This window comes from Musca autumnalis, unplaced genomic scaffold (genome assembly GCF_047663935.1).
Source record: "Musca autumnalis isolate F117 unplaced genomic scaffold, ASM4766393v1 scaffold_5, whole genome shotgun sequence".
In the NCBI taxonomy this organism is placed as follows: domain Eukaryota; kingdom Metazoa; phylum Arthropoda; class Insecta; order Diptera; family Muscidae; genus Musca; species Musca autumnalis.
Window position 1 is genome coordinate 151,847,764 of NW_027412088.1, and position 23,975 is coordinate 151,871,738.

At 38.2% G+C, this 23,975-nt stretch overlaps 1 protein-coding gene across 1 annotated transcript in view; it reads right to left on the bottom strand.

The window, feature by feature from the left end:
• Positions 1-396: 396 nt before the first annotated feature.
• LOC141405033 (uncharacterized) overlaps positions 397-23,975 on the bottom strand; it is a 40,658-nt gene continuing 17,079 nt past the window's right edge. Inside the window, exons 5-10 of the mRNA XM_073988988.1 lie at positions 19,764-21,275; positions 1,485-2,052; positions 1,278-1,421; positions 933-1,216; positions 708-869; positions 397-648 (exon numbers count right to left, since the gene is read on the bottom strand). Coding sequence (XP_073845089.1) covers positions 501-648; positions 708-869; positions 933-1,216; positions 1,278-1,421; positions 1,485-2,052; positions 19,764-21,275 — 2,818 coding nt within the window. The 3' untranslated portion in view covers positions 397-500. The remainder of the gene's footprint in view (positions 649-707; positions 870-932; positions 1,217-1,277; positions 1,422-1,484; positions 2,053-19,763; positions 21,276-23,975) is intronic.

A 23,975-nucleotide genomic window follows, 5' to 3' on the forward strand; every position in this document is an offset into this window, starting at 1 on the left:
CTATACGAAAGCGTGGACCTACATTGCCCGCTTTCAATACCAAAAGTCCTACGTAAATATAACATATTTTCCCAAAATTTCATCAACCTACGTCAATTCGTGATTAGAGTGATTTCCACAGACGGACAGACGGACGGACATGGCTATATCGATGTATTGCACGCTGATCAAGAATATATATACTTTGTGGGGTCTACAATGATTATTTCGAGTAGTTACAAACGTAGTGACAAACTTAATATACCCCCATCCTATGGTGGAGGGTATAAAAAGGCACTCCATTCCTCACATTTTAACCGCATTTGGATGCAATCCAAAGAATCACATCCACTTGTCACATTTTAACAACATCCGGATGCAGTTCTGAAAAAGGCACTCCAATTCCCCACAATTCACTTTATTTCTTGTTATTGGGGAGCATTGTTCGATTTTATTTATAAAATTATTAAATATGTTTATGAAATGGCTTACTTCATAGTTACAAAAAATTATTTCTGATTTTACTTCAGGCAATGATCTGGATTGGGACCCAATGTGGGATATGTACGTAAACGTTGTAATTCCAAGATGGTTCTTAACTCCATAATGTGGGCATAGTCATGGCGTACGGTATCAATTAGTTGACTACGCTTCTTGAGTTTTTCCATTCTGTCAAAATAAAGGTAGTAGTTATTAAGCACGAAAATACATAAAAATTAGAAATGTACTTCTCGTTTTGTTCCCTTCGACGTTTATCCTCAATGAGATAATCACGATTTGAATTTGAGAAAGCCACCGCCACTTTAACCTCATCTATTTTACGATTCAGCGTTTTATTGGATCTTTTCATTTCATCAATTTGTTGACGCACTGTGGCTATTTGAGAATTTCTGAAATCGAAATATTTATCTAATAGACATTGACATCCTTCCAAAGAAAAATTTTCTACTTACAATCTCTCCAATTGTCTTCGATAAGAGATTTGCTTATCTTCAATCGCTTTTTCGATAAGACCAACTGTATTCAAGATTTTCGGTTTCTCTGCCTTAACTTTTTCCCAGTTTCTCAAAATATTTAGAAATTCAATGGAAACTTTACATTTCTCTATTACATAAAGCATGAATTTTAAATATTCAATATTTGCACTGACCATCTTATGCTCCCATTCTTTGTAGATAACTTGGCGTCTGAAGAAGGCCACGCGATGCATTGCTTTCAATTTCATGTGCCCAGCTTTCTGTAAATGATTTAAGGAACAGGTGTATTATGAAGAAAAGGGGGATATGATTTTTTTTTACCAAAATCAAAGCATTGATATCATTTATATCATCCACATGCATAAGTATACAATTTTGAAGCTTTTCCATGGAACCCATAATATTAAGCTCCACCTGGCCCATTGTTAGACGTAATTCCAATGTTTGATTTTGAACAGATTTAAGCTAAAATAAGAACAAAAATCAATATTGGTTTCCAAAAGTAGATATTTTCTTAAAACTACTCACATATTCATCCTGGGCCTCCTGCAACTGGCGCACTGCATCGGTCTTTGTATTTTTCAAATTCTGCAATTCCTTTGCAAAATAATTCATACCCGACATGGAATCGGCCAATTGTAAATTTGCCGCTTTTATTCTCAATTCGATTTCGATCTTTTGACGTCTCATCTTTGTTAATTGTTCCCAGTGACGTGATTCCAATGTATTTGGCATATGCGACATATCGTCGAGCGCAGTCAGAGTATCCAAATATTCGGTGACATCTTTTGGTAATGGAAATGGATATTTGGGTAAAGCTTTTGTACTAACCCTTGCGCTAAGTTCTTTGCAAATAAGCGTGGAATGTAGAATTTTTGGCGCCATTTTTGGACGTTTCTTAAAAATTTTATTCATTTCAGGACCCATATGTTGTGGAATCATATTAAGGTATTGTGTTTTGAATTGTCGTTCTATAAGTCGATCACGTTGCATTAGAGTTTCACCCTTAGCACGAAGTTCCTCGACAGATTTACTCCAAAATTCTGATAGTTTAGTGTAACGTAACACGTATTCGCTGATTTTATCAATATCGGCTCTGGAAGAAGAGAATTATGTTCAAAAATTAATCCTATCTATCAGCAACTGGGAAAGAAACTAAGGAACTAAACTAGATTAGGGCAATCGGATTTAGAAACTTAAGGGATTTGGTTAAAGCAAAACAAGCATACTAGAACGCTCCGCAGCAAAATAAATTGGAAGTAGTGTAATGTAGGTTAGTTCTTTCACGGCATGTTTTGAGCTGTTCAAATGGAATAGTGAAAAAGGCACTCCAATTCCTTACATTTTAATTTGTCAATAAGTAAAAAAGTATCAGGCGGCTTTGCCGACAGAGATATACCCTCAGCCTGTGTGAATTGAAACGTCCATCTATTGACAATATCGAGTCTACGGATTACGGATTTTGTGGCCCTTTTTGGAATTTGACGACAAAAAATATGTTTTGTTTGAAACTCAAAAGTATTGCGGAGGGTGTACTTGAAGGAATGGACCGACATAGTCCACTTTGGATGTGGATTTTTATTGGGGTTGATTCCTGGTTGTGCCCACCAGTTCTTTCATATGGTCTGAAAGCATGAACCAGGAAATATTCTCAGGAAGTATGGACTTGCTCTGGTAATTGTACCATCGTAATGGCAGCGAACAGAAGTTGTTACAATAAGTGAACAGTATTGAACTTTTTTGGAGGAGGTACCAAAAGGCGTGGACCGATGTGGCTCATCTTCGAAGTTAAACTAAGTTCGGACTAAATATTACGATGCCCAAATTTTGAACCAAATCTGCGGATCCGTTTCAGTGTTATCGTGCGCTCCAACCACTACACTTGGTGACATAGGGGTTTTTTACAACTTTGGGCTATTTTCTCAGGAAGTATGGACTTGCCCCTTATAAAACCTGTACTGCCGTAATAGGTTAGCAAATACAATTTGTTACAATAAAAATCAAATTGATTCGAGAGCAGGTCCTAAACTGAACTTCTCCGAAATTTTGTGTGAGAGGTACCCGAAGGAGTGGACCGATAGAGTTCATACTGGAACCTCATCTATGTGTGGTAGAAACTTCACGATGTATAAAGAATCTTTCGGAAAGTATTTTTCAAAAATTTTCCGAACATTTTCGTTCTTTTGTAGGAGAGGTACTTGAAGGAGTGGACCTATATGGCCCATCACTAAAGTAAGTTAAGACAAAATATTACGAAGGCCAAATCGGTTAATCCGGTCGAGAGTTATCGTGCGCACCACCCAGACAGACGGACGGATATTGCTAGAGTTGTGTCGTTCCGGAACGAACTAGTTCAAAGGAACTACTCCACAAAAGGAACGACCGGTACTAGGTCCGACTATGCGGTTCAGGTAGTTCCTTTTGCTCCCTCGTTCGTTTTTCTCCCATTCTGTTTGCTCTTCTCTTTCAGTTAGTTCATTAGTTCATTTAATATCAGTTGTCTCTCTCTTTCAATAGCGAATAAGAAATGTCATAGTGTCGTTTCGTTTTTTATTTCTGCTAAACTGATCTTTGCCGAATTCAAAAAATATATAAACAGTCAGTAAATACCAATTGGAATAGTTTTATTTTGCAAAACTATAAAAGAAAACAATAAATACAGATAATTAAAAGTTTTATGTAATTTTGTGTGTAAGTGGTTATGTGAAAAAAATTGTGTTTCATATACTATGTACTTATGTGAAATTCTTTACAGAATTCCTTTATTATATTCTCGGCATTTTACACAATTTGGTTGTAAGAAAGTCTTTGGAATAACATAATATAAAGGTATTTATTGACCTATCAATCAGTTTTATTTTTATTAATATTAATTATTAATATTAATATAAACACAAAGGCCTGTTTGGGAGCATCCCTATGATCGCATTCAAAGTCTTACCATACAGACATATGGTTAGGCTCCACATTTTCTGGATCTCGACAGTTTCGGAAATTTTCCATTACTATTCCAACCCAGGAAATATATAACGATTTTATATCGATCCGTGTGGCGCCCCTAAACTGATTATATAAAATTTAAAATGATATATTCCAAAAAAACTAATGGAAACTTTATAATTTTTACAGAATTGACATGGCATCTAGAAAGATTAGCCCATTGTGGCTTCATTTTGATGATGTTGAGGGAAGAGCTAAATGCAAGTATTGCAAAACTTCTCTAAGTGTTGCCTCGGGGTCCATTGGGAACCTTAGTAGACACATGAAAAGGAAGCATCCTCTTACACCACTTGTTCTAGAAAGACAATCCCAGGCTGAAATCCTAAATGTGGACACCAATGAAATAAGCTCGCCCTCAGTACAAAATTCCACCAATCCAGCGGCCAGCGGTCCCCAACCCAGTACAACAAGTGCTGTTGTTGTACCCATTTCAAATGTCAACCAGCCAAATATAACCCGATTCTTTCATCGACCTCCTCCACCCCGTAAATCTGAAAGAATTGACAAACAGGTTCTAAAAATGATTGTGAAAGGACACCACGCTTTCCGCATGGTAGAAGAGCCTGAATTTAAAAATCTGATTGGCTTGGTATCGCAGTGTCCAAATTACTGCTTGCCATCAAGGAAATCACTATCTAACAATATGTTAGATAGCACATATAGTGATTTACTTGAAAATGTTAAACAACAACTTCAGGGGGCATCTGCAGTCTGCCTCACTACAGATGGGTGGACATCAAAGGCTAATTGTTCCTACTTAGCTGTCACAGCCCATTATATTAACAATGACATATTGGTGTCTAACCTGCTGTCATGTGTTGAATTTTCAGAAAGGCACACAGCAAAGCAGATTTCGACTGCATTATTAGCAGTAGCAGATGAGTTTGGGGTTACACAAAAAATTGCAGCTATTGTCACTGACAATGCTCCAAATGTAAAATCAGCTGTCCAAAATGCAAGCATTCCTTGGATAGGTTGTTTTGCACATACTTTAAACCTGGTTGTTAAACAGGCCCTTACAAATGTCAATGAACTTTTGGTTAAAGTGCGAAACATTGTGACTTTCTTCCACAGAAGTCCAAATGCTTGGAAAAAGCTGTGTGAAACCCAAAATCAAATGGGTATGACAGTGCTCAAATTAAAACAGGATGTTGATACTCGTTGGAACTCAACGTATGAGATGCTCCAACGAATCCATGATATAAAAAATGCTGTCATAACAACCTTATCCTTAATACAGCCGGATTTGATCCTAAATTTCGAAGAGTGGGGTACGATCGAAGAGATTCTACCTATACTGAAGCCATTTTACGAGATGACTTTAGAAGTTTCTGCGGAGAGCTGTGTAACACTCTCGAAGGTACTTGTTCTAACTAACATTTTAGAACGGTCTTTTGCCAATATGTTCTCTACAAGGACAGTAATATCAGAATTGTTGAATTCTTTGAAAAAAAGTGTGTCAACCCGGTTTGGGGAGTACGAAACTAAAACTTTGTATGCAGAGAGTGCTATTCTTGATCCACGCTTTAAAAGGAAAGCCTTTAAAAGTAGTGCAGATTATGAAAAAGCAGTGAAGCGTTTAAAGGAAAGAATATGCAACATAAAACTTCCAAATCAAGGAGAAAACAACAATATAAATGAAATTGTTGAATCACGTAGCACATGCGAACCGGATTTTTGGAAGTTTTTCGACGATGATTTCAGAAAAACAACAAGACCGGAAAATAACACTGCCGCAGCTATAAGGGAGTTTGACAAGTACCTTAACGAGGAATACATTGGCCGCAAAATGGATCCTTTGGTGTGGTGGAAACAAAGGAAAACATTATATCCTCGGGTTTATGCATATATGCTACGGCGTCTATGCATAACGGCAACTTCTGTTCCATGTGAACGTATTTTTTCTGCCACTGGTCAGATAATAAGTGACAGAAGGACACTTTTAAAACCATCAAAAGTGAATAAAATAGTTTTCCTTCATAACAACATGTAATTTACATTCATTAAAATAACAATGTATATTTTTTTACTATTTATTTATTTGTCTATTTTGTATGAATTCTAAGCCAGTATTTCAAAATCAAAAATGAATTAAATATAATTATTTTACTCACAAAAATTATCTTCCTATTATTACATTCGTAGCCAACCAGTCTACAATGCATATTACAATAAATACTATATATTTGTTAATTAATCCATTGTTGTTGTTATTTTTTCACTTAGCAAAACCATCATCAGTTCTTTTTTAAAATGTATACACGGAAATATACGGTTGTTCCAGAACTCAAAAGTTTTTAAAATTGTTACGACTTGCACCAAAACACAGCAAAATTGATATGGGACTCGTTAACAATTTTACCTCTTTATAAAGTACGGGAACAGGCCATATGTGTGCCTCCAACGTCTTCCTGAACTGGAGAAGTACTACCGTTTACTGGTACAGCAAGCAGGTTTTGTTTAAAAACCAGGTATTAATGTCAAACTATTGTGTCCTGAGCGAAGAGTCAAACCTGATGTTGTTTTGGTAACTGCTCGTAGTAGGCGTGATGATGTTGCAGACGATACTCCAAATCCTACACATATTTCGCCACATATTTGCTTAGTTGTAGCGCTAAACCTCCAAACATGCGTACTGGCTTATTTTTCTGCCCTCTATAAGAGATTCATCTAATACGGTATACTGATTCTTGATTCCATGTAGCAATTCCATGTAACAATTTCAATATTATTTCCCCAAGAGTGGTCCTGGCTCATTATGGTATCATTGTAAGGCTCAGCAAGTTGAAATGCATTGCATTGCAATCAAATAGAACAGGATATATTTCGGGCAGACATGGTATCGAACGTGCCGATTGCAAATTTGGTTTAAATCCTTTTAATTTACCGCCATGAAAGCCGAAAACAATCTATTTTTCCTTTGGGAGGCCAATAATCACATTTGAGTTCATTTTATTTCCCAAGGAAACTTTGTCACTTTGAGTCCAAACCAATGCAAAGTTGTTGCCATTACCAGATTCCATAACAGTTGTAAAGCAAATAGATAATTTTCTGGTCCATTGAAATGATATTATCCCCTGCAAGAATGGAGTAAAATGTTATTAAAAATAAAAAAGTTTTGTTTTCTTTTGTTTACCTTTTGTTTTGATGAAGATGCATGAACGATATGAACTGAGTGAACGAGTCTGAGTGTGAGTATACATATAAAGGCTGGTACTAAAAGGAACTAAGGAACTAACTGAACGACCTAGTTCCTTTTGCGGAACGGAACGAAAAAGATCGAACCGCAAAAGGAACGAGATTGCCCAACTCTAGATATTGCTAAATCGACTCTCAAATTTGCTAATGGAGTGCTGTTGGAGTAGATGTCAAAATCTTAACTGGGGATGGGAAGAGAATATAAAAACGCCTTTAGCAATTTGTTATAAAAAGATTATTTTGTGTGATAATTCCCACTTCTGCCTTAAAATCAACTTCATTATAGAGAAGTATTCGTTATTGGGAAGTTCGACTGTATTATTTTGGGATAGTTTGCAATGGCTTGCATTTTTAATACATTTTTGAACTGAATAAAAACACATTCATGGGTGTAGACACAATCCAGCCTTAAAAGGCCTTCGGTCTATAAGAGAAGTTCTTAAAATGTCCTATGTCTACTAGGAGAGTCCTGTAGTGCGATTCTCTAACTCCTTTTTTGAGTTACCGATAATTGTCGGTAAAATTAAAATGCTTATAATTTGGGTAATTACCGATTTTTTCTGTAAGTTAGCGACGAATAAAAAGCAGTCGTAAAGTTCTACCGATAGCAAGCGTGTTGTCAACTTTTATTTGAACTTTTCATTCATAATTATGCGTTTTAATTTTACCGACTTTTCTGGATAACTCAAAAAATTTATTAGAGAATCGCACTACTGAAAAGGTATTCTGAAAGGTCTCCAGTCTACTAAAGAAGTTCTTCAACGGTCTTCTGTATACTATAGAAGACCTTAAAAGGTATTCATTCATAATTTTGCGTTTTAATTTTACCGACTTTTCTGGTTAACTCAAAAAATTTATTAGAGAATCGCACTACTGAAAAGGTATTCTGAAAGGTCTCCAGTCTACTAAAGAAGATCTTCAACGGTACTCTATATACTATAGAAGACCTTATTGGAAGTATTATTTGTTTGGCGCAGTATAACCACCAGGAATTAAAACGCTTTAGTCTTCGAGGGGATGTTAGCAGCAACTCTTACTTTATTTAACTGGCAACTTATGCTTCTTTACAGGCGCTTATATTACAAAACGTTCTTACTCTAGAACTTTCTATCGATAACAGAATATCTAATTACTACATATCGATACTAAGAAGTTTTCCATAATCGATGTAAAACTATCCATATAGTTAGACATGAAATAAACAGATGGCGCTAATATATGTGTTGCTCATTGTGCATGGTTGCATTTCATTCACAATCTCCAACATCCCTCCTCAACACATACAGTTAGTCAACTTAATTATTGCAAAACCAAAATTATTACAAAATTTTAAATAAAACATCATTTTATTGGTATAAATACATATCATTATTAATATTTTTGTTAACAATACAATTCTTACACATGTTTATTAATATAATAAAATAAAAAGTAGCTAAATTTCACTAAACATTTTCATAAAATTAACAAAAATGAGTACAACTCAATATTTGCACTGTCAACTAAAGAATTGCAAAATTCAAAACTTTTCTGTCATTCACGGTTTTTTTCGAAAAATTGGTTCTAATATTTCGTATGTTCACATTTGGCATCAAAAACAGCTTGTAAACGTATCGGAATTTAATAAATAAGTTTCGGAATGTCATATTCCAATGGTATTTTTAGCCATTTTTCTTTATTGCATTTTATTTATTCCCCCAGGTTAGTGGGCGACCTATTCCCGACATTTTCCTTCAGGTGTACCTATGAATTGTCAATGGGGTTAATATCTAGACACTGGAACGGGGTGTAAATGACTTTGGTACAGTTGTATAACAACCAGGTCCTACATAAATTAGATTTATGCTTAGGGTCGTGGTCTTGGTAGTACTCATATTGCAATTTGTTTGAATTTTCATGGCCAACAGGACCAAATTTCTTGACGTTTTTGCTTAAATCTTTTCTTAAGACATCTAAATAAACCTCCTATGTCATTGTTTCTTCCAAAATCAGGATTTTACCAACGTCACTGCTTAGTATACAACCTCATACCATGACTGACGGTTTTCCGAACTTTACGGTATGTATTAAATTTTTGTTTTCCATGGCGTTCAATGGTTTCCCTATACTTTTTGAGGTCCATTGTGATAGTACAACATAATTTTAGTCTCATCAGAAAATATAACGCCATCCCAACACTGAAGATGGCGGGAAAAGATTGGATTGTGATTGGAGGGCAATGATTTTTACCTAGTCACTCGTGATGTGTGCTTGTTATTATGTAGCACTTTTCTGACTTTTCCATGTGACACACTTACTCCAAAATCATTTTTAATTAGAAAAGGCTATTTTCTGGTGCTGCTTTGGGCTATTTCGTTAATTTCTTTAATCATTCTACAGTCAACTCGTGTGGTTACTATTTTAGACCTGCCATGTAACGCCCTCAGTTTGAGCCTGGCTTCTTTCTCGGTGCGGTATATGATGTTGTATACACATCTCAGCTTACGAGACGTGATTTTAGGGATTTATCTTTCGGATGTACCATTATTATAATTGGAATAGACAAAATGTAGAATATTTTCCGAAACCGTTTACCTGACTTTCTCTTTTTCTGAATATACCGTCTATGTTACACACACAAAAATTAATTTATGATCAAAAATTATGGATCTACATGTCCACATACCATAAAAGTCTTAAAAATCCCTAAATGCAAAAAATCGCGGGTCAAATCCCACGATTTTATTGCACATTAATTCATTTTGCAATTATTTAGTTGACACCACAAAAAGCAGGTATCTATCCTTTTTTGCCCGTTGTTTTTGTTATTTCCAACCGATTTCTGGATTTATTGGCTTGATGTTGTCATTAACAGGTAAATCAACAGATATTTACAAAAATCCCAACATTATTGAAAGAATTTCTTGCAGTAACTCCGAATTAAACATCAAAATTTTTAAAAGTTCATCGTTTGCAATAATATAGTTGACTAACTGTATATTCCTAATTCTTTATTTTATTCTTGTTGACATACAACATTACATACACATTGACTTACAATGTTTCATAAACATAGACACACTATGAATAATCTTATATTCTACTATATACATACACATACATTTTTACATATTTCAATATTTCAATAATATTTACATATTCAATTTACATCAAAATGCTTCACACTCTTCTTCGTGATATGCCTGTCTTTTCTTTGGCCTGCCTGCATGTTCATGGAATTTCCCCTCCTCAATGCCATGCTTCTCACTCCAATTTTTATTGCGCATATTCGCATGCATACACACATTTTTCTTCTTCTGCGGGCTGTACAAAAACAAATTGCCTTCTTTCCTGGCATACATAACTGTTTTTCCATTTTCTGTAATTCTTGCGCCCCTGTTATTGAATTTCACCGTTGCCTTCTCCGCTATCTTGCCCACAGACATGAAATTACACTGCATCGCAGGTACGTATAGAACGTCTTTTAGCATGACGTCACACTCTGCCAGCCACACACTGCCTTTGCCTTTCGCATGAATCTTCTGATCGCCAACCAAATTAACCGTTTCGTTGTGATCTACCAAATTTTCGAACATATCCTTATCACAACACATGTGAGTTGAAGCTCCACTGTCGACACACCACACGCTGGAGTTCAAAATGTTCTTGTTGTTGGGCGATTTTAGTATTGTATATGAATGTGTGTGTGTTTCTTTGCTGGACTTTTCCTTGTCTTTGCACTCAGCAGCAAAATGCCCTCGGCGACCGCAACTGTAGCATTTCACATTTTCATTGTTGTTGCCCGCTCTCTTGCCTGTGCGCCTGTTACGATTGTTGTTGTACCTTCGTGTACTTGTGCGCTCACATGCCTTGTTGTTGCACACACGAAAAATTTCTTGATCACTTTTGTTGTTGTTGCTACATACAAATTTACTGCGCATTACGTTTTCTTTGCTGTGCGACATGAACGCAATTTCACCATTTTCTGCGTGCCTGATGGTTTTCCTTCTTTCAGCTTCTTCGGCCAGCTTTATCTTGAGGGAACTCATACTTGGCAACTCGTCCCTCGATTCCAACGCCACCACAAAATTCTCGAAAGATTTTGGCAAACTTGCAAGAAGCATAATGACGAACAATTCTTCTTGCAGCTCTATGCCCGTCTCGGCTAACTTGTCGACTAACGACGCAAACTCGCACACATGTTCTTGGACGTCGCCATCTTCGCCCATACGCAGAGCCAACAACCTTTTAAATAGCGTCACTTTCCGTACTGGCCCTTTTGGCCTGTGGATTTCTCTTAATGTGTTCCACGCTTCGGATGACGTTTTGCAGGTTTTGATGTACGCTATCTGCCTTGGAGTCACACTGAGTATAAGTGATGCTAACGCCTTCTCGTCTCTTCTACTCCAAGCATCATTATCTTTCTCTGGCTTTGCTGTTGTGCCGCTCACAATGTCCCAACACTCCTGGTGGACTAACACCGCCTTCATGCACAGGCTCCAGGAGTCATAGTTGGACTCATCCAGCTTCTCAATGCTGTAGATTGAAGAACCCATCTTCACTGGCACTCTTATTTTGTTTGCTGCTTAGCCTCTTGTTATTGACACACAATAACTATTCTGTTGTACACTCCAATAGTTCGTTGTTGACACACAACAACCGTCGCTATGGAACGCACACTACTTTTCTTTTGGACACACCTTACTGTTGCTGCTCTCCTGGGGGGTACACGCTTCAATTGGACACACACAATTGATATTCACTGCAGAGCTTCCCGGGCACACAATTTGATTTTTCTTTCCAGAGCTTCCTGGGCCCATAACCTATTGGAAGTATTATTTGTTTGGCGCAGTATAACCACCAGGAATTAAAACGCTTTAGTCTTCGAGGGGATGTTAGCAGCAACTCTTACTTTATTTAACTGGCAACTTATGCTTCTTTACAGGCGCTTATATTACAAAACGTTCTTACTCTAGAACTTTCTATCGATAACAGAATATCTAATTACTACATATCGATACTAAGAAGTTTTCCATAATCGATGTAAAACTATCCATATAGTTAGACATGAAATAAACAGATGGCGCTAATATATGTGTTGCTCATTGTGCATGGTTGCATTTCATTCACAATCTCCAACAGACCTTAAAAGGTATTCTGTCTACTAGGGAAGACCTTAATAAGTCTTCTGCCCACTAGAAAAGTCCTTAAAAAAGAGCTAAAAAGTCTTCTGTGTACTAAGAAAGACCTTAAAAGGGCTGCTACGCATAAAAGAAGATCTTAAAATGTCTTCTGTCCAGTAGGGAAGAGCTTAAAATGTTCGAAGTGAGACCAAATTTTCCAGCACAGGTGTCAGCATTAGCATATGAGGCTGATGAGCTTCATCCAGCCAACCCCAGTGACCCCAGAGTCAGGGAGCTGACACTGAAAAATAACCGGTTTGTAGGTGAACATAAGCGGAACATGTGGCTAAATCATCTGAAAATTTTCAACATTGGATCCGGAATAAGCATATTGTGGGCAACGGTTAAGTCCCTAACGCAAACTGGAACGAAGGGGGATAGGACCTTTGTCACATTTGGTGACGTTACGTTGACTAATCCGAAGAGCCGCGGAAGTTATTCTAATCGACAGTTTGTTGGGAGTGACAGGACGAAGAGAAGAGAAGAGAAATGCGTCGCATTAGATCTGATCCAGAGCAAACCACCACAATCGACAACGGATGATGTCGCGAATGCCATCAGGATCGATAAGTCATCCACCCATATTGTCTTCGAAGTTTGGAAATGGGCAGCTAACGAAGCCAGGCAAGGATGTCATCAAAGGTGAATATAGCTTTTTCGCCCGTAGCAAAAGCTCTTTAGGCTTCACTCCTCAATAGCGTCAGATTCAGCATGGGTTCCGTAAGGAGCACAGCATGACAACCGCGCTGCACGCCATCTTCACACATTTTAGTCGGATCTCAACCAGAGCAAGCCGTGCGATAGGACAGTGATGGTGGCGCTCGACTAATCAAAAGCCTTTGATACTGTCAAGCACACCACGCTCCGGCCAAGTTTGAAACGTTGGATAATGAATTATCAAAGGTGAATTTAGCTTTTTCGCCCGTAGCAAAAACTCTTCAGGCTTCACTCCTCAGTAGCGTCAGATCCAGTTTGCGATCATCAGCATGGGTTCCGTAAGGAGCACAGCATGACAACGTCGCTGCACGCCATCTTCACACATTTTAGTCGAGGACTCAAAAAGAGCAAGCCGTGCGATAGGACAGTGATGGTGGTGCTCGACTAATCAAAAGCCTTTGATACTGTCAAGCACTCCACGCTCCGGCTAAGTTTCAAACGTTGGATAATGAATTATATGTGCTAACGCCAGTCATACATGAAACTTAGAACAAGGATGAGGTGAGTGATATTTCCGGACCTTTTTAGCCTGTATCCCACTCACTCAAGAGGACATGCGGGACCTTCATGATCTAGAAAGAGACGTCCAACGTTAGAAGATATGACGGCTAGATCCGCAAACCTATCAAGCTGGTTTGAATAGCATTCACAGCGAAGTAGTCGCAAATGCCATATACACATAAATTGTAAATTTGGTACCCGCAAAACTCTCCACATTCTTCAGCTTCGGTTGCTGAAGAGCGTCAGTTGCCAAGAAAACCACAGAGTAGTTCTGCCTCAACTACTTTTGCAATAGTGCAGCCATCGAAATTCCTACACGGCAAGGATTGATGACACCGCGCAAAACATTTGTCCAGCATGCGTAAGAGGCTCGCACGAAGCACTGCGCCTTTTCAATTGCCCTGCCATACCAACTCAACTATCTCCAGTAGCTTTGTGGTTACAACTCATCGAAGCAGCAACGTTCCTAGAACTGGAGATACACCCAGAGCCAGATTAAGCAGTACAACGAGCTGTTACAACAACAACTCTGGCTTAAGTGCATGACCATTAGGGTTATGACTTTTTACCTAAGATTAGATAAAATCTAAGTTATAGGCGATTCGATTAAAAAGCTCACGCTCATTTGAAAAATTTTCTATATGAGGTTTTTTGAGAAACTTATGAAGTCTCTAAAGGGATATATCGTCACCATAAATGCCCGAAGACGTAACCGACATGAAAATAGAAATTCGTTTTTTGACGTAATCTGATACATAAAGCTAAAATACATGCTCTGGCAAAATTTCAAGCTTCTGCGTTCAAAAACAACGATCCTATTCAAGAAATGGCATTTCGGAAAATGAGATAATATTGCAGATTTTGTTGTAATGGAGGATCTCAAAACTTAGCAATTCAGCGGTGTTGGTTTCACTACTTATTCCCCTTCGTATATGATCGATAATATCCCATATACTCGCCTTCATAAGATTAATATTCCGTAAAACAGTTTTTAATTTTATAACGTTTTTTGCTTCTCCTGTAAAGTTTTGGTTTTGTGGGTTACGTCTTCGGGCATTTATGGTGACGATATATAATGTAATATTATAATATCATACATCATATATTTTATTTCATATACCATATAAATTAAGTGGCTTGTGCGGGAACTTTTTCAATATTTAAATGGAATAAAAGTTATTATGGTTGTTTAATTGGGCAACAACAAATTCTCCAGTTCGATTGGATAAAATGTTGAGGTGAGGGAGGGGTGATCCATAGGTATGTTTCTCAGTTACCGTATATGATGAGCAGTGGGGGGAGAAAAGAACAAGTGAAATAAAAACAACCAGTATTAATTCTTTATATAAATAAGATTGGTGTTTATTGTGTTTTTTTTTTTTTCTTTATAACAAAGAGATTACCTTTTGTAATCGTGGGTTGGCGCAGAGGCCTTGATGCTTTCGCTTCGAGAGATAAAACAAAAGTGAACGCAGAGGTTCACGTGGATCGCAGAGGATCTTAGTGATCGCAGAGGATCGTGTTGATCGCAGAGGATCTTCGTTTAATACTAATACAACTACAATTATTCCGGTGAGAGAACAGTCTCTCCAATGTATCAAAATGAGCAAACCAACAACAACCGTCGCCCGTTGGTATCTACACTCTCCGGTCTCCGCAGAGGGAACTTGTAGAGGTGATACCCGAGCTGTCAATCAGCATCCGTGATCGACTGGGCTCGAGAAGTTGAAGGCCAACGTATCTAACTTATACAATGGTCAAAACGTCATTCATTCGTGCAAAAGGAAACAATTTTTGAGAACATTTTTTTCATGTCATAGTATTTTTGAAATAAAAAATATTGAAAAAAATTAATTAAATGCACTAAAAACTAAAAAATACATTTTTAGCTTAGCTTCAATATGTATATTCTTCTTCATGATTGAATCTCCCAAATAAAACGCTTGCCGTTTAATTTTGTCACCATTTTTAATTTAAATTCAAGTGTTTTATTTGAGAGATTCCATCATGAAGAAGAATATACATATTGAAGCTAAGCGAAGAATTATTTTCTAGTTTTGGGTGCCACCGTGGTGCAATGGTATGCACATTTTTCAACGGTGGCAAAATACCCCTCAGTAATGTTGGCAACATTTCCTGAGTATTTCAGCCGTGAAACATTACTCTATAAGTGGTGTCTTAGGACACGCCGTTCGGACTCGGCGATAAATAGTAGGTCCCATATCATTGAGCTAAATATGAATCGGGGCGCACTCATTGATATGAGAGAAGTCTCCCTTGTCCCGTATGGGATGTTGTGGAACAATGTTTTTTGTTTAGTTTTCAGTGCATTTATAAATAAAACACGGTAACTCAATTTTTTTAATTATTTTTTTTATTTTTAGTAACGAAAGTTTTTGACCACTGAGAACCCCATAATCAAGTTTCAGTCAACTTAGGCCGAAAATGTAGATACAACTTTTAAAATGCCTGAAATCGGGTGGTACCGTTTATAGGGGCTATACCAACACCTAGACCTATGTCCACAATTTTTGTTGGGGAAGTTTCTGTATCATTGGGAACTCCAAATGCCAAGTTACAGCCAATGCGGCCTACAAATGAAGATAAAATTCTTAAAACATTTGAAATCGGCTCGTACCGTTATATGGGAGCTATATCAAAAAATGAACCTATGCCCACAATTTTTGGCGGAGGAGTTTCTGTACCATTGGGAACTCCAAATGTCAAGTTACAGGCAATTCGGCCTAAAAATGAAAATAAAATCCTTAAAACACTTTAAATCTGGTCGTACCGTTATATGGGGGATATACTAAAACCTGGACCTAGGTCCACAATTTTTGGTGGAGAAGTTTCTGTACCATTGGGAACTCCAAATGCCGAGCTACAGCCAATTCGGCCTAAAAACAAAAACAAATAAAATTAAATCACTTGAAATCCGGTGGTACCGCTATATGGGAGATATATCAAAACCTGGACCTATGTCCACAATTTTTGGTGGGGGAGTTTCTGTACCATTGGGAACTCCAAATGTCAAATTACAGCCAAGATTAAATCCTCAAAATACCTGAAATCGGGTGGTACTGTTATGTATTGATTTTGGTTTCATATTCATGTATTTTCATCCAAATCTGAGAAGTGTGCTAAGTTTCAGTTCGATTGGTCAACTGCAACTGTGTTAAAGATGAGTTACTAAATTTGAAGTAAATGGACACCAAAGCACACTGTAAAAAATGTTTTCAAAGTTGTTTGTGCGTGACCTTTTTTAATACTTAAATACAATAAACGTCATTTTAAACGCATTTTACTCTTGCACTTAAAACAGGTATTTTGGGAGTTTACGTCATTTATTTGACAGATATTGTATGGAATTACTTACTTACTTACTTAGCTGGCCCATTACAGAACATTTGTTCTATAGGCCGAACTAAGAAGAGATCTCCATTCCTCTCTATTTGTTGCTTTGCACTCTGGAATACCGCGCCTTTTCATCTCATCATCCACTTGTTTGCGCCATCTATTCCTTGACCTGCCAATTCTGCGTGCACAGCCATGTGGCATGTATTCATACCCCTTTTTAGCGGGTTCATCATCGCTCATTCTTATGATATGGCCTAGCCAACGCAATCGCTGCGTCTCGATACGTTTAACTATATTGATGTCGTTGTATAGCAGATACAGCTCTTGGTTCATGCGACGTCGATATTCACCGTCAACGCAGATTGGTCCGTAGATCTTTCGAAGAATTTTTCTCTCAAACACTCCAAGCACTGCCATGTCTGCTTGCGCAAGTACCCAGGCTTCGGAGCCATACATCAGCACGGGTAGTATCAATGTTTTGTAGAGCTTTATTTTTGTTTGACGAGATGTGGCTTTGTTTTTAAACTGCTTACTTAAACCAAAGTAGCATCTGTTGGCCAATACAATTCTTCTTTTTATTTCACAACTGATGTCGTTTGTTGTGTTTACGGAGGTGCCGAGGTAGACGAAGTCTTTTACTACCTCAATATTATAGGAACCAACTTCCACAGTCGGTCCGAGTTCAATGGGCGCATTGCGCGTCGACACCATCAACTTGGTCTTCTCACCGTTTACCGCCAGACCCACTTTAGCAGATTATCCTTCGACCTTTATAAAGGTATCAGTTACTTCTTTTACTGCAGCATAAGCAAGTAACATGTGGCTATTGGTGTAGATTGTGCCACTTCTTTTGACGTTTGCCTCTCGTATAACCTTTTCTAGCAGGATGTTGTCTTGTCTTTTGGTACCAAACTCTTCGGAGAGGTTCTTTCCTATTTTAACTGAGGACCTCGTGTCAGTTAAAGTCATTTTACAAAGCCGGATGAGCTTTGCGGCAATACCAAATTCAGACATGGCTTTGAATACCTTTAAACGCAGCGGGCTGTCGAAGGCTGCTTTATAATCGACAAAAGGTGGTAGGTGTCGATCTGCATCTCTTGGGTCTTCTCCAGGATTTGCCGCAGGGTAAATATCTGGTCAATGGTGGACTTGCCAGGTCTAAAGACGCATTGGAATGGTCCAATTATCTCGTTGACCATAGGCTTTAGTCGTTCGCACAATATCCCTGACACGATCTTGTAGGCAATAGGGAGTAGACTTATGTCCCTATAGTTAGAGCATACAGTCTTATCTCCCGTGGCAGCACGACACTCCTCATCATACTATGGATTCCTTGGTGGAGGTCTCTGGTATCCAAGTATGGATTTTGCGGCTGTTTGCATGGAGTGGGCAATGCTTTGCCATTGCGCTGATATGTTATCGGGATGAGGAGTGCTTTGATTAAGCAATTGGTGGAATATGCTGCGGCTATCTGTTGTGTTTGCAGCTTACCGATGTCTAACTTTCGTGTCGTGTCTGTTCGTATTTTTTTGCTACGTTTAAGCGGGTGCGTACCTTTGCTGCAACAAGGTAGTGGTCCGAATCAATGTTTGCGCCTCGGAACGATCGTACATCCAACACGCTCGATGAATGTCTCCCATCTATCACAACATGATCAATTTGGTTTCTTGTTTTCTGATCTGGAGACAGCCAGGTGCCCTTATGAATATCGAGATGATTAAATCTGGTACTGCTAACTACCATGTTTTTTGCATCTGCAAAGTCTATCAGCCTCATACCATTGTCAGATGTTTCACTGTGGAGACTGAATTTCCCGACTGTTGGGCCAAAGATATTCTCATTTCCAATTTTGGCATTAAAATCGCCTAGAATGATTTTAATGTCATGGGCAGGGCAACGGTCATATGTTTCTTCTAAGCGCTCGTAAAATATATCTTTGGTCTGTTCGTCCTTTTCTTCAGTGGGAGCATGAGCGCAAATAAAGCTGATGTTGAAGAATTTAGCTTTTATTCGAATTGCAGCAAGTCTTTCATTCACTGGGGTGAAGCTGGATACCAGATGTTTTAGTCTCCGACTAACTACGAATCCACAACCAAACTCATGCTTTACGTCATGGCAGCTATAATACAGTGCGTCACCTTTAGGTGTTGTTGTGACGCCTTTCCCAATCCATCGTATTTCCTGTATGGCAGTAATATCGGTCTTGTACTTTTCAAGTACGTCTGCCAATGCGAAGACTGCACCTTCTCTATAAAGAGTGCGAACATTCCAGGTGCAGATTCGCAGACCATGGTCCTTAAAACGTTTGCGGGGTTCGTCAACTTTAGAGGGGTTTGTTTTTCTTTTCTTTCGTTTTTTCATAGTAGGCTGTTTTTTCTAGGGGAGGGTTACTAACCCGACGCCCAAACCCAAGTTTTTAACGTTCTTATGGGTGAACGCGCGGCACATGTTAGCTCACTATCTTTAACGAGTGTTAAAGGCAGTTCCCCAGGTGACACCACGGGGATGTCAGTGTCCACTTGAGATGAAAGAGGGACCAAGATAAATCCTGGGCTTTGCCATGTTAAAACCGGCCAGGACCGTTGCTTGGTATCTTCCATCCCCTATAAATGTTGCATGTGCATAAATGATGCATGTTTTATAAAACATGTAAAATACGTTTTAGTCATTAATAGGCAAAAGTTTATTCATTCCTACTAAAGGAATTCATTTTTGAGAAAAAGGTTAAGAAGTCATAAGCCTAATGACCATATGAACACTATGTGATTTCATCGCCCCTCTTCCGAACCTTGCCTAAACTATTCTAGTATTATTAAGTTATGGTAATTTTCTAATTCTAAAAATTCGCAAGTAAGTTTAAAATGTACCTTACCTTAACATTGATATCCTCTTCAGCCACTGCAACTTCTTAAAATACATAACCTTTATGTTCAAGTTCCGCAGTCGGACATGTTTGATGGCAAAATCATACTTCAATTTGATGATCATCATTTGTGTGATTTGTTCGTTTAATTTTAAAATATAATTCGATTTCATTTCATTAACGCGGGCATCATTTTCGGTGAGAATTTTCAAATATTTCTTACGATCTTCGGTAAGAATTCGAACCTTTTCCTCATATTCACGCAATGCCTTTTGATCTTCCAGCGTGTATTCGGTAACTTCTTTCTTGAGCATAAATTCTGGAATGGGTATTTCTTTCTTAATTTCCTCTTCCCACAATTTCTCCAATACACCATCCATCATTATGACCAAAGATCGAACCCAGAAGTCCACAGACCACAGCAGTAGACGACCATGTTTGACGGTGGTTATTTCAGCTTTCTTTTTACGCCGATTAACAGCTTTGATTTCGGAATCATCAACCTCCATTATTCGCTGAATAAATTCATCATTACTCCACTCTGGCACTGACAGCTCTGGAGGTTGGAAGGTATCCATTTTCAGCAGACGTAGCATGCAATTCATGTTGTCGTATATTTTATTTAGTGTAGAATTTGTGCTCAATATTGCCTCCATAAGTTCAAATTTGATTTTGCGAATTTCTTCAAATCGTTTATTGAATTCTTCCTTTAAACGATCCGTTAACAGGATGCGAATCTTTGCATCATGATTATACATTTGATTGGCAGTGACATTGTCAATATCTTGCAGGGCCAGTTCATCGGAAATGATGTGATCATAAGCTGAACCTTGTATGTGGAGGTATTTGCGTTTCTTTGTAACAGTGGCCAACGATCTCCCAATGGCTTCACTATCCCCAGATGCTTCTAGTTGTTCCAACATTTCCTCTTCTTCGTCATTTTCCACATCCATATTTTCCACACCATAGAAACGATACAAATCGTAAAGTGTTGCAAAATTGTCATTACTTCTGCGCATGCCATAGTTTTCAAAGGAAAAATTCGAAAATATTGCCCTGACCTTAAAGGTGATGCTATTCGAATTCTCCATCAGCAAATTCCTTATCCAATCACGTATACGTGACTGATCTTCAATTGCCTGTTCAAGGGATGCCTTTTCAACTTCACAGAGTTTTTGAGCTTCAGCCAATAGCATTTCCAGCCAAGTGTGATTTAAGCAGAACTTTTTATAAATGCCATGAGTCTTGCCCGTCACTGAGATGTCATAATCAATGAGTTCGGAAACTTGTTTGGCAAATTCTTGAATCTCTTCCAATAACTTATCCCTTGCTTCAATTTCTTGGGGTGTATGTTCCACGACGACATCTGAGCGAATTGATTCTATTGTCAATGTATGAACTTGTTGAGGTTCCATATTAAGGCTGTCGTTGTTGATATAGGTATTTTCTGTCAATGGTACTGCCGATGAATTGACTTTCATAACTTTTATACCACCAGCAGAGTATAGGTATACGAGATATCTAAAAAAGTAAAAGTTAAATTATTTACTTGGTAGATATTCAGGATTTAAAAAGGGGTATAACATCATGACCTAACAAATTATTTTATTATTCGTCAAACAATATTATTTTGGATACTTTTAAGTTTCTGCGTAAGGTGGGTGGGTATAATACGAGGGCTGAACGATAACTATCTGGCCTAACAATGAAAACGCGAATATTTATCATACAAAACGGTTTTATTGTTTTCATAAGTAGTCTCCAGCATGATTTATATACTTTAACCTATTGGCGAAGCACTTTTTCCACTCCCATTGAGACACCTCCAAAACATGGTTTTTGAATACTTCAACTGCACCTTCTGCCGACGAAAATCGTTGAACACGCCTTTTCTCTTGATATTCTGGAATCAAATGAAGTCATTGGATCCCAAATCAGGGCTGTATGGCGAAAGACCCATCAATTCCTCGTTTTGTCTTGTCAAACTGGAGCTGGTTTGAATCGATGCGTGAGAGTTTGCACTGTCATGACGCAGAATGATTTGTCTTCTCTTGTTCGTTTTTCGAACTTCTCAGGAGATTTCATGCAAACAAATTATAGTGTACCACTCGGAATTAACCATCCTATATTTCTCAATTTGCCAACCAGGCAACCTTTTCCTTCGAAGTGCTTCTTATATGAACAACTTTAGTTTGATTTGGCTCGCTTTCGAAGACCCAAGCGACCGATTCCTGCTTTGTTTCAGGCTCCTAAGAATAGATTCTAATATTGTCGTCTGTGAAGATTATATAAACGTTGTTTGAAGCACAGCGATCGATTTTATGCACCATTTCTTTGAACTAATTCACAGAAGCCTTTTTTTGAGCGATTGTCCAATTTTGCTGGATCTAACGAGGCCAGGTATTTATGCAATATCAAATGATAGTCGGTGGAAGAAATGCCCAAGGATGTGTCTATCTCACGGTACTTAACCAGGCGATCTCGAATTATCCGTTCATGCACGGCATATTTTTTTCTGGCACAACGACCGATTTTGGGCGACCCTCAGGACCTTCGTTTTTCGGTATCCCTACTTGTCAAGTTCAAAAAATCTAAAAAAAAATTATTGGTAATGTACCTCACAATGGCTACCTGTTGGGAATTCCCTGAAATAAATTCTATTAAATTCTAATCCATATGGAGAGGTAGAAGTTATAAAGAATGAATGTATCGGACACGTCTAAAAGCTTATGGCGTCCCGCCTTCGAAGTTTAGTCAAAAGTAACAAAAAGCTTGGAGGCAAAGGAATGTTCAGCTCGGAGTGAGCTGTGGACAAAACGCACAGCCCCAGTTAGGGTAGTCATCAATTCCAGGTTTTGTTCGGTCAAACAGGCGCTGGTTTGAATCGATGTGTGAGAGCTCACATTGTCATGGTGCACTATGATTCGTCTTCTCTTGTTCGTTTTTCCAATTTCTAAGGAGACTTCAGACAAACAAATGGTAGTGTACTACGCAGAACAATCGTCCTACGTTCCTCAAGTCGTATAGTAGTCACATGGTTAGTGCTTCTTCCATGAACATCAATCGTTGGATTTGGATCGCCTTCTAAGACCCCCACGGTCGATTGGTGTTTTGTTTCGTCGTTTGTGACGATCTTTTGTTCACAATTTCTTTGCCCCAATCGACAAGATCATTTTTTGAGCGATTGTCAAATGTTGGGGGATCTGACGAGAAATTCTTTGAATTCATTAAATCAGCTTTTCATAGTGCTATAGGATGGCCCTTTATAGATATACAAAGATTTAATTTGATCGATGCACCGTGATTATCCACGTCGAAAGTTGTGAAAAATTCTTGGACGAAAATGTTCACAAGTTAATTTCATTTTTTTGCAAAGTGTTTTTTTCAAGTCACTGTAAACAACACTTAACATCGTCGTACGGCAAACTGTCCTGAGTAAGTCTAGGCCAAAAACTGCCAAACTTTCCAAAAAAATCAAATGGCGCCTGGCAATACGCGGTGCTGCCTAGGCCAGGTATTTTCGGGCATCCCTCGATGAAACAATTTTAACCTACCTAAAATTGAACTTTCTATTAGCGAAATTTCTACGACGACGAATGAAGACTGCGGAAACCTCCTCTTAATTTGTGATGGTGTCTCCGATGCCAACGACACATTCACAACCTGAGAAAGTATATAAGCTGGGATTTCAGATTTTCTTCTATAGTCTGAATATATGCAATGAAGCTAGAAAAGTTATGGACTTATTTTATGAGTCTATGGCTTTTCTAGCTCCATTGCATATTTTTTCATTTTTTTCATGACGGTATTGAAATTGAAAGTGGAACAGTTGATGGTTCCATAGGTGCAAACTAGAGAAATGCGAATTTTTATGCGTCTATGCCTTTAAGTGTCCACTCGATCAAAAAGAAACACAAATTGTGGTGGTGAAGAGGGTTAGATCTTCTGAGGAACGTGCTGCAAAGAAAGATCCAGGATAGTAAGAAGACCAGTACTGGTACAAAGACTCATCAATGGGCGTATCATAAAAAGTGTGAGTCAAACCCGATGCAAGATGACAAATCTAGTTTAGGATAAATTTAGATTAATGATTTCTTTGTGCAACAGCAGCAGCAACCGACAGTTGAGTATCTCACCAAACTTCTCAAACCTGGAAAATTGACTGTAGGTCCCGCTATTTAAGCCAGGCATTTTGCTTTTCTTCCAGGCAATGACTCTTGA